The 16,055-nt window shown below is 40.9% G+C and overlaps 3 protein-coding genes across 3 annotated transcripts; all 3 read right to left on the bottom strand.

Moving 5' to 3' along the window:
• Positions 1-1,448: 1,448 nt before the first annotated feature.
• Positions 1,449-6,318, bottom strand: LOC141838006 (general transcription factor IIH subunit 2). Its single transcript, XM_074725380.1, has 4 exons — positions 5,959-6,318; positions 4,728-5,189; positions 4,281-4,656; positions 1,449-1,978 (listed from the first exon to the last, which is right to left on the bottom strand). The coding sequence occupies exons 1-4, from the start codon at positions 6,295-6,297 to the stop codon at positions 1,848-1,850; spliced, it is 1,308 nt and encodes a 435-aa protein (XP_074581481.1). The 5' UTR covers positions 6,298-6,318; the 3' UTR covers positions 1,449-1,847.
• A 224-nt stretch (positions 6,319-6,542) lies between these two features.
• On the bottom strand, positions 6,543-8,939 carry LOC141841390 (beta-amylase 1, chloroplastic-like). The gene is made up of 4 exons (XM_074729555.1): positions 8,279-8,939; positions 7,790-8,000; positions 7,587-7,697; positions 6,543-7,517 (listed from the first exon to the last, which is right to left on the bottom strand). Exons 1-4 carry the CDS (start codon positions 8,905-8,907, stop codon positions 6,723-6,725), a joined length of 1,746 nt encoding a protein of 581 aa, XP_074585656.1. The 5' UTR covers positions 8,908-8,939; the 3' UTR covers positions 6,543-6,722.
• An 817-nt stretch (positions 8,940-9,756) lies between these two features.
• LOC141840501 (uncharacterized) lies at positions 9,757-14,707 on the bottom strand. The gene is made up of 6 exons (XM_074728502.1): positions 14,489-14,707; positions 10,690-10,810; positions 10,394-10,537; positions 10,265-10,323; positions 10,084-10,171; positions 9,757-10,001 (listed from the first exon to the last, which is right to left on the bottom strand). Exons 1-6 carry the CDS (start codon positions 14,618-14,620, stop codon positions 9,910-9,912), a joined length of 636 nt encoding a protein of 211 aa, XP_074584603.1. The 5' UTR covers positions 14,621-14,707; the 3' UTR covers positions 9,757-9,909.
• Between the last annotated feature and the right edge of the window lie 1,348 nt (positions 14,708-16,055).

Consider the following 16,055-nt stretch of genomic DNA (forward strand, 5'->3'; position numbering starts at 1 on the left):
CATGTCTTCGTGTAGATGAGTGCATGGGAACTTAATTTCCTCAGCTGCTAGAAACAGAAGTCATAAATGGCGACGCCATGGCGTGCAAAATTAATGGACCCGGCACTTGAACGCATGCATGCACGTGTGGACCAAATGAAACAAATCTCACCCTCTTTTCATCATCACATGTATCCATCCCTGCGACCATGCCCCCGCTGTCACTCCGTCATGATGCATGAAACATGAAACATGAAACATGAAACATGAAAGATTCAAGCTCTGAAGGATGAATTTAATCAGATTGTTCTTGCATGATCTGAACGTCGACGCCATGTATTCTAAGTACGTATATATATATATGTAGATCACAATTCAAGCTCAGCAGTCACATCTCGATCATACACATGGCATGCATGATGAGATAAAAACATTAATCATCAGCTCCACCTGCAGCTACACGATAGGAGTCCCTTTGCGATCGAGTTAATTAAAGCAGCTCAGCTCTGTCTTAAAACTTTTATGTTGACTTCTTTGAGGGTTCTTTTGCACGGAGAGGTCTGAGTTGGTGTGGAGGAAGACAAGTGTGTTGAGCATATGTGCTCTCAAAAGGAGAGGGGGGATCATGATCTGGTGCAACACTGTTCCTTTGTGGAGGAGGAGGAGGAGGAGAAATGGAGAATAATGGTAGCTTTTTACCTCCACAAAAGCCATCGCCTTTTCCTTTAGGAAAAGAGGAACTTTAAGGGGTATGTAGTTTTTTTAAGTGGGATATCATCATCATGCATGCATGCATGCAATGCAGGCGTACTGTACTGTTGTGTGTGTTGGGTATCTTCAAGTTGAGTTCATTCGAATGGGAATTTAAAGAATGCTTTGATGCCATTTTGCCTTTTTGTGTGGGAGGAACATAATTATTATTGATGGCGAATTGCTACTAGTGATCGAACATCGTAGCTTAGCTATCCTTGTTAGTTTGGTTTTAAGAGCATCGACTAATTAAAGATTGAGAGGCCTTAATTTGTCGTTGGCAACTTTCTAAGGCCTAGTCATATTTTTGCATGAAACAAATCTGATAGTTCAGATGTTGGTTGTCCGTTTTACCCAAATTAATCTGGAAGGAAAGGAATAACTTGTATCAAACACTAGTGCTTTAATTTGCAATTTAATAAACTTTGATTTGGTAGAATTGTGAGCATTCGACTTTTCTTGATGTCCACTAAAGAATAATTCCGGCTGTCAAATTTGACCTGTTTTTGAGAATTTCTTGTATTCATATTATATATTATATATTATATATTTTAAATTGAGTGGGTCATTTTTGTGCCTTTTTTCCTGGAACATGATTCGAGTGCGCACGCTATCGATTAAAATTGAGTGGGCAAAGTTGACGTTAAAGCATTGTGGGAACATAGCTACATCTTGAATGACCCTGAAAGACGGTTTTTCAATTTTCTTATTCAAAACCGAAAAAGGCAACTTTTGATTGGATGTACATCAACAATTCTTCGAACTCAACGCCATGAGACAAATTGAAACCTCAAAGTCTGAAGAGTAGAATACTCAATTTTCAATTGTTGCAGAAGGGACCTTGTAACTTGCACCAGTGATTTCTCTGAATTGGAGATTCAAGTTTGGTGACAGAAAATAGTGTCCACAAGAGAATTCACCGTGCAAATCAGTAAACCTTAGCTGTATAAGCAGGCCATTCAATCGCGATACTCATTTTCACATCTCACATTATGGCAGAAAAACTGATGGCGAGCCATTGAATAATTCAAACTGTCGAACCATAAACTTTAAGGCTGGCACAAGATGCTGAGATGCACCTTTGATAAGATGAACTCTAGGATGCGATCCGCAAACATTTATGTAGTCAAGCCACGCCGGCTCTCACAGCCTGGGCAATTGTGCAAGCTCTCATGGATGTAGATGTCACAGTCGAGGCAGAAAGCTTGGTTACATTTTGGACAAGATACATGGGGAGTGGATTTGCTTCCTGCAAAAGATGATGTCAGTGAAAATTTGAATAAAAGGAATTTTAAATAGGCAGCATTCTTCAGAAAAAATAGAAGGTCCGAGCAGATAAGCAGTTCCAAGTATCCTTTATTCACTCAGAATGTGCAATTGATCAGGCGATACTAGGTAAGTACTACAACCATGCATAACAAAGGTCAATGTTTTCTAGTATTATTAATATGGTGTGCCTAGGTTCTAGACAGCACATCTGAATTGCCTTAGTAGTTATGTCACATTAAGGATGTTCTTTACAATTGAAAAGGAAAACCAAATCCTTACATGTGATGTGTATTAACTTAGTATCAACAGCTTTTTGCAAGCAAATATTTCCACATTTTTATGGGAACTCCAAAGCAACACTAAAAATGCCTCCAATCATAGCTGAGGTTGTACAATTCACTTCGGTGCAATTTACATGTTAAGATGGCAGGATTTTTTACAAAAATGTATCATTTTTTTAATCGTTCAACATTTACTAATGTTCTCCTACATGTTTTTTGTACACAAATATATGAAAGAGAGTTATACCCACCTGCAGATAAGAGAGAGAAGGTAAACTAACATGCACCACAACTCCAAATGCAAGAGAGAAGGTAATAGGTCGGGAGAAGCACATAAATCAAGAAAGAGAGAGAGAGAGAGAGAGAAAGAGACAGACTACATTGCAAGTTTTTAGTAGCCGAACTGGGCAACCTGCAGAAGCATCCAGTGTGACGGTGCAAAACTAGCAGTTGAAACACATTTTCTTTCTTCATTACCTTTTCCTCTTTTTCTTCCTGCAGCAGCAATATTTAGTATATTTTCTTATTTCCATGATAAACTTCTATTCTATACAGATTAACCATCTCTCATGCTCTTTAACAGCTAAAGATGGTCATTTATTACTACATGAAAATGTGCACTAGCACATTGAGCACAGGAATGAGTCTTCCTAGCACCTAGTGCCTTATAAGAAACTGTCAACGTTTGGTTCTCCGATTTCACATAAGAGAATCAGTGGATTTATCTGAGACATAGCTTAAGAGTTTGTTCAATGCCATAACCAATTGCCAAGACATTTCTTATCATACCTGAAATTTGATTACTAGATCAATTTTACAATAACAGCAGTTTATGAAAAGCAAACCTCAGAAACAACTTAATTCACTGTCCTACCTGATTTTACAAATTTTCTGTTTAGCATTTGTTATCCTTCTGTGGCGTCTACTTAATAACTCTATTTACATGTGGCATTAACTCTATTTACATATGACATTAATGTTAAAATTGGATAATATTCATAACTTGGTCGAGTAATCTATTCTTTTTAATGAATCGATCTTATCAGAACTTCAAATATGGAATTCAAAAAGATAAAATAGGTTCCTCCAACAACTTGGTATTTCTTTAAATTCCATTCTCTGGTACCACTCTCGAAACGTTCTTGGGAATTTCCATGTCTATTTGACGAGTATTATTTCACATTGAAATCCCACCCCGCCCCCCCCCCCCCCCCCCCCCCCCCCCCCCCCCCCCCCCCCCCCCAATCCATCACATTGAATCTGCAATTTCACCTAGAATTTTTCAAACCCATCGATAAATTCTTCTCTCTTATTGAACTAATACAGGTGTCATATACATTTGTTAGTGTGTAGTCCTTAATGATGGGTATGTTGGTATATTTTGCTCAAACACTACTAGTTTATAGTTCTTAATGATGGGCAATATCTTTCGTATGTAGATTGACACGAGGTGGGTCCTAGTGACAAGACTATATTGGGCAGAGTTCAAGAGAGAAATTCATATTCAGATTAAACATTTGATATCAACACTTCAAAATACAATATTCTTAAATCCTGTAGAATCATTGTTAGTCTATCACATAATCAGCATGTGCATGTAAGTGACTTGGTAAAGGCAATACATTAATTAGGAGTGTGTAACGTAAACCTTCGATTTCCAAGGTGCCTTGTAATGTTTGAACTGATTGCTTCAAAGCATGCACTTACAGTGAGTACTCAAATATTGTAATAATAAAAAAGGTCTATCAATATTTCCCACAACAAAAGAAGATTGTTTCTTTGAGTATAGATAAATACAAAATAACAATTGGTTATTAAGTTATTGTTGCTATAGCAAAGACCATATGCTCCTGTACAGTAAGTTACTTCAAAAGAAATAATTGGATAGGGGCATCTAAAGAAATTAACAATATGCAACATATCTAACCAAACTTATACCATCTTGACTGAAAATAAACCAATAACGCACAATGAGAAATTGAGATGGTTGCATGTTCTTACCATGGCTCACAAAGCTCTGTTGGCAACCATAACAAGTTTGTGCAAACTTTTGACTGACTTTAAATGGAACAGCAGACGATACCTCATTAAATGGTGTCACCGGAAAAAGATGGTGGTAAGATCTTGCAAGATGAGGAGAGGAAACTAAGGTCAAACCACAAATTCGACATTCAGTTGGTAATTCACAGACACGTGCTTTACATCTTGGACAAGTGTAACCCCCACCAATCTTCACATCTTTGTGGCAAGAACATATAGCAATGACACCCTCTGCTCCTCTTTGAGGAAAGCCCATCTTGATTAAATTAGCTGCTGCATATTCTGCTATCGCTGGAGGTGGCGGTGCATGCTCCAGTAACAGCTCCTTGAAATGGGACTGCCAAGTGCAATGCATCATTCATACAAAGTCCAGATACTGAAAGCCAAAGCCAAGTGCATATAGCTTACCTCATCCAATGCTACAGTGTAAGAACCCCCTGTCTCTTCACACAGATGCTTACATATGAAAATTTCTGCTGATAAACCAATTAAAGAACATCTAATTTTAGCTTTCTTGCATTTTTGAATTGTTTCCATTATATCTCCTGGATCACATGAATTAAGAGCTGAGTACAAGAACAGTACTTCACGGTGGCCATAAGATGGAATGTGGCTCAGGTATCCATGAACTAGTTCTAGGGCATTCTGTAAGGAAGCATCGCCTGAACATTCAAGTTTACCCATTAGGGCTTTAATCTGTGACTCTGGGCTGCCTCCTATCTCTGTTAATCGATGAGCAACACCATCTTTTATGGTCACAAGACCAATATGAGACAATGGATTCTGATCAAAGAACTCTCTAATAAAAGCCTCTGCACACTTAGCAACAGCAACCATTCGACTGGGGCGATAATCTGTCACTGAAGCCGCCTGAAGTTTGATAATTATTTTATTAATTCGTGCTGAACAAAAATAGGTTTTTAAAATTCTGACCCATGAGCTGAAAAACAAACAAGCTCAACAAAATGACAAGGTAAATTTTCATGAATCGGATAGCATAGAAGATCACACAGGTAGTACATATAAGAATTGCTAAGCCCTAGCTTCTAAATTGCAACAGTAACCTAATTAAATTTTTAAAGAAGGAATTTATTAAGAGTCCAAAATTGTGACTTTTAATGGCAAGATTTAGGAGCTAAGGTAAAATCCTGCGTTTCACAATACTTTCTACCGAAGCCAGTGGTACATTGTATTTGGTCCCCGCTATCATAATCCAAACTGCATGAAACATAAATACAACTCTGACAAATTATAAATCACCTTCAATGCAATATCACGCCTTTCCATCAAAATTATAGATATGAAAATTGGTGGAATCGACGGACGGCTTCATAATTTAGTTGCCATTTAAGCAGGAATCATCGCCAATCCAATGGTCATGTCTGCCAATGGCTATGCGTGGATAGAGAACTCACGCTTACAAGAAAGTGGCGACTGTTTGAGTAACCAAACGAGTGTCAATTGAACAAGAAACTCAATTAGGGTTGCGCATATTGATATTTACGAACTAAGCTAAAAAAAACCCCAAATCCCGACGCAGGGATGTCTGCAATCGGTATCATTCCAAACCCAGAAGCTCAGAACCCAAACATTTGCCAAAAGCAACGATAAAAGAGTAGAGGGGAGGGGGAGGACGCACCCGAGAGAGATCGATGATAAGATAGAGGTATCGAATGAGGCCTTTCTGGATCCTGGAGGCGGCGGAGGCAGCAGACTTCTGGAGGAGGCGTCGACGGTACTGAGCGTGGACGAGGGTCTTGGTGTCGATCGGTCGGAGGAGGCCGGACTCGTCCTCCTGGAGATGCTCCCACGAGCGCTCGTCGGCGTAAGCACGCTCCCAGGCCTCCAAACCTCTCTCATCCTCCTCTTCGTCGTCGTCATCCTCCTCCTCGTTCCCCACGCGCCTCTGCCGCCTCGTAGCTGCGTCCCCCATGGCAGCGAGATCGAATCGCCCCTGCACCGCCACGCTACTGCTCATGGAAGCGGAGCAAGCGGCAAGGAGAACTGGACATGAGGACGCAGCCCTTGCCCCTTGGAGGCAACAACGAATGGGCCGTCAGCGGATGGGCCCACGCAAGCTTAACGAAGCCCATCAATTTTGACAAAATTTCATTTTACCTCATTTTTATTTTTTTTAAAAAAAAATTAATTTACAAAATCAAAATAAAATTGATAATGCTCTGTACCCTATCGTCAACGGTCAACACAATAATCCAACAGTAATAAGCTTTAACATATTATTGTTTAAGATTAGAAGGAGATTACATGAGACTATTGAGTTAATAAGACACTAGTCCAGTTTAATTACTTCTTGTAGGTGTCATAATTATTGTCTATAAATTACAACAATAACGAAAGGGAGTGGATTAAATAAAGCCCCCTTTTCCATGATTTTCATTTATATTAACTGCTCACGAGGGCAACGGCAGCCTCCTGCACCAGCGGCACGGTGGCGTCCACCGAGCGCTCCGCCTCCCTCTCCACCAGCTCTCGACATTGCTCCGCTCTGTCCTTCCCCTCCGCCATGTTCTTGACGAACGCCACGAACCTCCTCCAGTTGTCCGGCTGGAACAGATCCGGCCCCATCCGCAGGTACGTGAAGGCAGCCATCTTCTCTTCCTCGTCACCCGCCGCTGTGTTCAGTATCTGCTCGTGAGCCGTTTCGTCGTACCTCGGCAGCGCGTTCTCCCCTGCCAGCTCCACCCCGGCCTCCCGCGCCGCCTTCGCCACCTGCCTCACCAGTTCCTCAGGCTTGCATGCCGCCTCGCCCGGCTGTTCGCCGTCGCGCATCTCCACGCAGGTGAAGTTGAACACGGCCCCGTGCCGGCCCAGCATGCGCGCGATCGGCAGGTAGCCGTCGCGGTGCCGGGTGTTGTAGTAGCCGGCGGTGAGCTCGGGCGCGTGGGAGCGGGTGCCATAGTGCCAGTGGATGCCGGCAACCTTGACCGAGATCTTTACTTGGGTGGAATTGAAGATGGACGTGGCCGCGGAGAGGATTCGCTCGCCGTGATCAAGGAGCATCTGGGAGTACCAGGAAAGGAAGAACTCCCCGTAGGGGCTGTTCCACCCACCGTCGTGCCGGAAGAAAGGCGTGTCCTCCGGCCAGTTCTTGTAGTCTCCTGCGTCCGAGGGGCCACCGTTGGCCCACTCCATCTTCCCCGCCTTCTCTGCCGCTGCTTTCAGGCTACTCAACATGTACTGCAAATGGCTCCGATTTTCAGAATTAAACGAACGCTAGCTAATTAAGCACAAACGCAGAAGAAATACCTTATCGTAACACTGGAATGCACCGATTCCAGGGAACTTCCAGGTGCCGTTCAATTCGGGGTAGGAAGGGTACCTCAGCTCGCCGGCAGGACCCATTCCCACTTGAATCTCCTGCAAGATTAATCGTTCGAATTGAATCAAAGAAATAGCTAAATAGCAATGCTAATTCTTCGTCTGGTGCTTGGAATCTGTAGTGGACTTACGACAATGGTGGAGCCGAGCAAGGGAGCGAAATGGTCGCGGAAGGCGCGCATGAAGTCGGCGTAGCACTGGATCGGGGTGCGGCCCTTGAGGACGGGCAGCGTGTCGCAGCCGAGGGAGACGTATTCGTAATTACGGCGTCCGAATTGGTCCGTGTAGGACAGGTCAGGGTCCTTATCCATCTCCTCCAGAACCCACTCCGGCAGCGGGATCCTGCGTCCAAAAGTAAATCGTCAAGATGAGTCCTGTCCTGCTTGTTTCCCAGATCCAAAGAGGAGGTGAGTAAGAAACAAGAAAGGAGGAACGCTAGTCCATGAACATGGCGCAATGGGCATCACGCCGATCCCCATACTGCGCCGAGAAAACCGTCAAACATTGACGGCGAGATGGAGACGAGATGAGATATCTATTGCGTTAGTGGACAGTCATATATTAAGCTAAGACCAATTTGTAGGGTCACGAGGAAAAAGGTTATAAGTCTGATGACGTACGTAACGGAGTCGCCGACATTGCCGCCGCACTGATGGAAGGACATGACGGCCTGGACCTTGAGGCCGATGCGTCGGGCCATGTCCATGAACTCGTCGTAGCCTCGCCAATCGTACTCCCCCGGTCGCTCCTTCTCCACAATCCCCCACCACACGTCCACCATCACCCCTTCGACCCCCGCCTTCTTCAGCGCCATCAGACTTGCGTTCATCGCCTTTCTCCGGTTCAACCCTCCGCTCGGCTTCACCGTGTCCAGCGGCATCATCACGAACACCGGCACCCCCTTCACCGAACCACCTCCACCTCCGAGGTGCTCTATCACCAACTCCTCCTCCTCCTCCACGGTAGCCGCTTCCTTGTCCGCCACCAGGGCCTTGCACGCCACCGACAGATCGGGCTGGACAGCCATCAGTAACGGCGATCGACGCGGGCTCATCGGCGGTGTCACCTCGGCCTCCCCCTGCCCCGTGCCCTTCTGGACCCGACAGCGCAGGTTCTGCTCCCACGCCGGCTGCGGCTTCCACACTGCCGCCGGGCCTGATTGCTGATCCGTCCTGGCCGCCGATCCAGTGTCCACCACCACCGGTGTCCCGCACAGAGCCCCCACTTGCGTAGCCAAATTAAACGCCATCTATCTCCAATCTGTTCTCTTACTCTTGGTCGAATTCGATCCGCGTGTGATGAAGAAAGCTTGGAGTAGGGCGGTGGGATTTTATAGGCAGAGAAGTCCACACGCCATGAGACGACGTGTCGGGCGGAAGACGGCTGAGCAAACCAACGGCGACGATCGAACGCGACAGCGGACGGCGAGATACATAATGCACGTGAGGCGGTGAGAGCGTTAAGTGGTCCTCAAATGCCGCATCTCCACGTGTATGGCTAGAGCAGCATCCACGTGTATGCGCAGGGCGGACGCACCGCGTCGGCCACAAGCCACACAGCAGGCGCGCATTCACGCGATTCGTGGACACGTGTCCGTTCGTTTGCAGTCGGCCGGAGTGGAGTCACGTGAGACTGGTGGACTCCACGCGTCTCCTGTGAAGGCCGCGAATTATGATCGTCGGCAAATCAATAAGATAATATCTCGAATTTATTATTATTATTTTAGTGTAGAAGTTGCTGGAAAAAAAGAGAAGGTTCGTGTGAGTGATTGGATCAATCCATTCATTGAATTGGATTGGATCGGGATCAATTGGTGATCAATTGGCGCATCGTTAGGATTTGCGTACTTGTCAAGATTAGATCTGGGTCAAACATGTTTGTTTACTACAAGAATTTAATTGTCGTTTAAGGCTTTATTTTTGATTAAATACGCACCGGGATTCACGTGATTAAAATACACTCTTTTCAATGATTATTTATAACGATCTATTGTAGAATTGCTAATCAAATCGTACACCATAAATAAAAGATGAAAATCTCGTGCCTAATTTCATCTTTTTAAAAATATCATCCAAATCACTTATTTTTCAATAAAAATTGCAATATTAGAGACATTTTAACATCAACAAAATGCATTCGAAAATGGTAAGATGTTACACGGGTCTGAATAAATTACATGAGTGTGCTCTTTGCGTCGAAGTAATTGATCAAAACTCACTTAAGTTGCACAGACCGAAGCATCACGAAATTTTCAACTTGAATCATTCCTTTCTTGTTGCAATCGAGAGAATGAAGAGAGGAGAGTAGACTGCACATTTGCTATTTCTACTATGCCATCAAGTGCTGCAAAAAGGGTAAGATCGCAAGTTAGTTTTAGCTGAAAGGATTTACATGTCAAGAGTCAGTAGAAACTGGGGGCACTAACCTGTCTCGAATGAAACCTGTGCAGCACGAAGCTTCGGGGATACCAAAGCCCCAAAGACTGATAACATTTTCAACCTTTCCTTCTGAATCTGTGTCAAGAGCGTAAACGTTAACAATACACCCTAATCTGATACATTACCACACAAGCATTCCACGGTTTCTACAATGTCAAATGAACTTACATTGCTGTCGCTAGCAGTAGGAGTTAGATTGATGGTTGAATTGATTTTCTTCATATCATCTACAGCAAACAAATTTTATTATAAGATTTGATCATCTGAATATCATAAAGCACAAGAAGAAGATAATACCATAGAAGCTGGATGTGCCTCGATGCCTTAACTCTGAATCCTTAACTGTTGTTTGTATACTGCTAAGTTCTATCTCCTCAGAGGAACATATCCCATCTTTAGAAGATGATGACCACTTCGATAGAGAAAAATATGGTTGCAACTCTAGTTGATTAGAAAGAAATTTTAATTTCAAAATTATGCACCCAAGAAAAGTTTAGTTTGCTACAATTCTTTTGAATAATTGGTATAGAAATAAAAAAAAAACTTTTACTTTATGTCACTGGTGCTTCAGATGACAGCATTTATATGACTACCTGATACAGATTCTCTCACTTGTAGTGTCGTTGCAGCAGACTGTACTTTTTGGTCTAGAACGACACTTGAGACGCGTGATGAACCCATAGAATGACGAGCACTGGCAAGTTCAAACCATCCCTACAGCCAAAAGTTCATTTCTGTGAATTGAATGAAAAAGGAATACAAATAAATGCAATTTTTCCCCTAAAGAAAACCAATATCGCTAAACAGACGAGGTTAATTTCATAAACTCTCGTAATCTAAAATTTGAAAAAGCTTTCATTGGCTTTTTTGAGGCACTATACGATGATCTATATATAGCATTCAGAACTTGCCCATTTTAACATGGACGGAATTTGTTACTGTCTAAAGTTACAGATCGATACAATATGATCCAGACAACAAACAATAGTATTCGAAAGCCACTGAGGATCCAGAAGATAGCAAGTCAACAGGTAGAAATAGAGTTGATCATGTCCATAGTAGGAAATTTGATCAAGAGTATCATTACCATCATGGGCATAAACTCAACTAGAAATATTTGTCACTGCTGCAATCTACCACGAGTTGGAAATATGCAGAACCATGCGTAGGAGAAATTTGACCATGAATGATGCACGGCTTCGTGAAGACCTTCCGGTAAGAACTTGACAAAAATTTCAGTCTATACTTGAAGCCCGAAACCATCTTGGTTTGCACATCAATCAACTATTTGCACGTGCAAGTCATCATCTCCAATAAGTCAAGAAATTGTGTTCTTCTAAGAAAAGTAGACCTCGAAGTGGCCTTCCCTTTAAGATCACTAAATCATTTTTAACATAAGAACTCCAACATTATTCAGATAGTGAAACCTCAGAACCAAGCTTGTTGAGGGACAGATGTTGCCGCCTCATCTTAGGTACATACATCACTTCCTTTAGGGTGGACATTGCTCCGCTAACCCTCCTGATTTTTAAGTTCTTGACGCCCATGACCACTATTGTTCAATTATCACCTTATGATTGTTTGAACCAGTCAGCTTTTAGATAAGCAATTTAAATGAGTCTGAGAAATCGTAATGGACATCTAAGTAAAAGGGACATTAATATTTTTGAAAATTTTGATGCAAATGCAAGGTTTCAAAATCTTACCATATGGTATTGTTATTCCCATTGGTCTGACGAGGAATCTAGAGGCAAGACTACCAAATTTTGATGATTTAGATGGGCACAGAGTGTACTAGGCAATGCACTTCATTAAGGGATACAGGCATATGTTCTCACCTGGTAATCACTCACAGCCCCTCGATGCAGGCTGCAATCTCCACAAGATCACAAGATAAAAGCCAATCACTTCGATCACCTCTATCTGTCACTCTATTGTTCCATCAAAACCTCACGGAAACAATTAACAGTATTAAAAAGAATGCTAACATATGACCACTAGATAAATTAAAAGATTTATTATTAAAACATGTCATCTTATTCACCCATTAACCAAATAAGGGATCATTATTGGTAAAGTGGGCCATCTGGATCAATAGTTACTGAGAGAACACAATTATAATGCACTTCCTCCTCTTGCTCACCTTCCTCTTCCCCTTCATCTTCACCATCAGTCGTCACCAGATAATCTGTACTGACAAGTATTGTGCATCATCACAGTATTTGGTCTGCACCAATTCAACCAGATGCCAATATGGATTGAGATTTTAACCAGTACCTATGTGATCAATCCTAGACACTAGAGAGTTGCTGCTCTTTCTTCCGAGTTTTCTTTTCAAGGCAAGCCTTATTCTTTGCATTCAAATACCAAGTATAAAGATATGCCCCTTCGAGATCCACTCATCCACCTCATTATTTTACTGCTCGAGCAGTTGAGCCCAAAACTTCTCTCCTTAGAGAGCAACTTTTCCCCAAATTATCCTTTCTTTTGGTTCTAAAAAACACCAAAGCCTTACACACAAATGTGAACCTCACACTAGTAACAATAACACAACTCTTCTTCAACATTGGCATTGACCATTGCATCTCCACAAAGGCATCAAAGGAGTGCAAAAAGAAAGTAGCATTAACACCTTTTATACTGTACTAGATACTAATCTTCAAACTTGGCATCAGCCTCTGAGACTTTATTGAAATTTTCTTAACTCATCCAACTGCACAATGAGATCATCACTATCCTAGGACCACAGTCTAAAGGGCCTCTTTTCCATGTGTAATTTGCTGCTCTAACTCTTAGTAGCGTATGACCTTAATAACCTTCTATGGATTGCTGTTAATGAATCTTTTTTTTTCCTTCATCTTGTATCTTGTCCTCTTTGCATTAAGCGTTATTTATGGTTCTAACCAAATCCTAGTGCATCAGATCCTAAACCTGTCTTTTCCATGGAATGTTTTTAGTTTCACACAATTGCATTAACACAAAATCATTAGCAGAGATGGTCTTCCTAGCAAGCTCTTCAAATGCTCAATTGTCATAAAATTTTATCATGAAATGAACTGGAGGTGTGAGCCCTAAACTGAAGGGATGGCCTTTGTTCAAATTACTCTCATGTCAACACGCAAAGAGTAAAGAATTGCATTATTCTATATGTATTCTGAATATTCAATTATTAAAAACATGCATTATTGGATACAGAGTAGGCTATAGAAAAACCAATATAGAACTGATAAAAGAACAACATTCTTGGCAATTGTCCAAAAGAACATCTGAAATGAGTTTGAGAAGAGGTTCTTTAATAAGGTTTATGACTCATAAATTCCTTCTAGAAATGCATCACTTGCACTTTTGATATTGGAGGAGAAGCATTGGAGCATGCTCAACAAGCGCTCCATGAAATTTTGACGTGTGAGAATCATTCTTTTGAACATTTATCGACAAAAAAAAAATCAAAATTGTATGATGGTGTACTTCCAAAAAACAAAAAAAAAAAAAAAGTGTGAGAATTCAAGGACTTAAGATTTTTTACTTAGAATCATGTGGAATTATCTTATAAGGACTATTACCATACTTCCAAAGGAATGGGAACAGTTCAGATGTTGACTTATTTTAGACCTTAACATCATTCTGAAGGTGTCTCAGCTTGCCCAATAATCTGGATAAAGGCTGGCGTAGATAGAAGCCTCCTAGTTTTGCTTCAACAGACTGGAACTCAGCATGAGATATCCACGTTTGTTGCAACCGAAAAGGCTTTGGCTAATTTGATTGTATAACTCTAAATGAGACAAGCAAGGGAGTGTGATCAAACATCGTTTTGCTTAAGTGCTGAATATAGGTGGATGACAACAGCGCTACCAATTCAAAATCACTTGGAAAAACATAACGCTACACAACCTGATGTTCTTGACCAAACTTTCAACTTCCAGTGAACTATTCTTATCTAAAAATGTTTTTGAACAAAACTACAGATTCTCCTTGACGTATGGCGATGATTTAAACAAAGTCACAAATGGAACTAATATCAGGAAAAACTACGGCTCAACTTTACGGACTTATACTCCTATTGGTTTTCTTTCACCTCCCATGCTTTTTGCCCCTCTTACAAACTGAGCAAACGGTGGAATACTCCAGCAATCAAAAAATAAACAACAATTACAAGTGGAAAGGAAGAAGACCAACAGGAAGTTACTAGAAATGAAGTGTACGCCATTACCCCTAAAAGGTTCCCCTTTTTATCAGGGTAAATCTCAACGAACGTCAACAATAGCCAAAGAGATGATCAAAACATTAAAAACATTTTCAAATATATACAATACCTAACGGTGTTCGACTTTGAGTCAGGATCAGTGGAAACAGAAAAGTGATCCAGAGGAAATCAAGGGGAGGAAGAGGAACCTGGCGAAGTATGGAAGACACTGAATCCAGGAGCTTGAGATAGGTATCTAGAGAGTCCAAAAACCGGAGAACTTCCTCGTCATCATCTTGTTTCTCGGGATTGACCATGAAAGACTCTTCGCCGTTCTCCATCAGATCCGAGCGCGTGCAACGATCTCCAGCGGCGACGACCGGTGGAGCTCGCCAATTTGATCGAGCAACTCGATGGGTCACCCAGGAACGACCTAGCCGGTCTCAACCGGTTGAGCCAGCCGCTTCAATTTTAATTAACGTGTCATTTCTTAATCTAGGTTTATATATTTATATAAAAAATTATATAACATATTTTAACATTAATTATATATTATTTATTTAGTCAATGATAACTTGTAGTGGAAAATAGCTTTGTCTTCTGAAAACATATTTTAAAATTAATTCATATTTAACATGATTTCAATAGATTTTTTTAATCTTAAATAAAATTAATATATTGATTGGGATATCGTGTAAGTCAACTCTCCCTGTCTCATCAATCGCCACAGTGACGATTATTAATTAATCCCTTGATTTGAGCGTTTGACTTTGCTCTTTGGGAAAGCTAATTAATTTAGTGGTTAAAATACACAATTCAAAAAGGACATGATCTCCTTTCCCACAAGCATTTCGTCTCCTTGTCATGATATATTTAATTTGATTGATTCTCATAGTGATTTCACCATCTTTAGAAGTTTTATTGCATTTGTAATCTTTATTTTAAAATAAACTGACTTGTATTTATATTAATTGATGATGTTTAATTAAAAATATGTAACCAAAATCTCTTTGTCCTAATAGAAATTTGTTTTTAAGTGTGCTAGTTGATACTCCTAAATTTATGTGTAATTTATCTTCACCTGCCCAATAAATATTGATACCAAACAATTCATTTCTTGATATTCTTGTTCCTTGAGACCATTTTATTCTAAATAAATTTGATCATTTTACTTTATAATTAATTTTGTTAGGTAAAATTGTACATCTATATTTATATTAAAGGGAAACTTTTTTTAAAAAACATTTTGATATGTATACAAATTCATAGATGAATTGTTATTTAATCTTCTTGTTTCAGTCGTAACTAACTGAATGAATGAATCCAAACCTTTGACTTAAATAAACAGTCCTCACATTCAAGAGCATCATGAGTGGTGCAACATTATTGGTGCTAAAATCCAGCCACTAAGAACTAATTAATCAGATGCAGAGTGAGTTGTGGACATGAACAGATCAGAATTGTCTACTGCATATTCAATTAGAATCTACAAGAGATTCTTTAATCCAAAATTTTGATTCCTTCTGAAGAAGTACAATTTGCCTCCATTATCATAATTTGTCGTATATTCAAAGCCGAAATACAAATGTCAGCAACACTAATTAAATCGTTTCTTCGTCATCATGATCTCTGCTCTTGGACAGCAATTCAAGCTTTCTCGCCGCTGGAATCCCCATGGAATCCTCCATCGTTCAACTGTCTCACTCAGCCAATGCAAATCTGCAACTTGATATTAATCAATTCCATCTTGCAGAAGGTTGCATCACCCGTTACATA

This window comes from Curcuma longa, chromosome 11 (genome assembly GCF_044706935.1).
Source record: "Curcuma longa cultivar G26 ecotype Majalengka, Jawa Barat chromosome 11, ITB_CL_G26_1.1, whole genome shotgun sequence".
Classification (NCBI taxonomy): domain Eukaryota; kingdom Viridiplantae; phylum Streptophyta; class Magnoliopsida; order Zingiberales; family Zingiberaceae; genus Curcuma; species Curcuma longa.

Bases quoted from the DNA above. Each gene is read 5' to 3' on its own strand.
- LOC141838006 (XM_074725380.1), bottom strand. From the start codon at position 6,297: ATGAGCAGTAGCGTGGCGGTGCAGGGGCGATTCGATCTCGCTGCCATG. The intron at 4,657-4,727 runs GTAAGCTATATG...TGCACTTGGCAG, and splicing joins ACACTGTAGCATTGGATGAG to TCCCATTTCAAGGAGCTGTT. The intron at 1,979-4,280 runs GTAAGAACATGC...CATCTTTTGCAG, and splicing joins ACAGAGCTTTGTGAGCCATG to GAAGCAAATCCACTCCCCAT.
- LOC141841390 (XM_074729555.1), bottom strand. From the start codon at position 8,907: ATGGCGTTTAATTTGGCTACGCAAGTGGGGGCTCTGTGCGGGACACCG. The intron at 7,698-7,789 runs GTAAGTCCACTA...TTAATCTTGCAG, and splicing joins TGCTCGGCTCCACCATTGTC to GAGATTCAAGTGGGAATGGG. The intron at 7,518-7,586 runs GTATTTCTTCTG...AGCCATTTGCAG, and splicing joins CATTCCAGTGTTACGATAAG to TACATGTTGAGTAGCCTGAA.
- LOC141840501 (XM_074728502.1), bottom strand. From the start codon at position 14,620: ATGGAGAACGGCGAAGAGTCTTTCATGGTCAATCCCGAGAAACAAGAT. The intron at 10,324-10,393 runs GTATTATCTTCT...TGTTTGCTGTAG, and splicing joins AGGCACATCCAGCTTCTATG to ATGATATGAAGAAAATCAAT. The intron at 10,172-10,264 runs GTAAGTTCATTT...CTCTTGACACAG, and splicing joins CTACTGCTAGCGACAGCAAT to ATTCAGAAGGAAAGGTTGAA.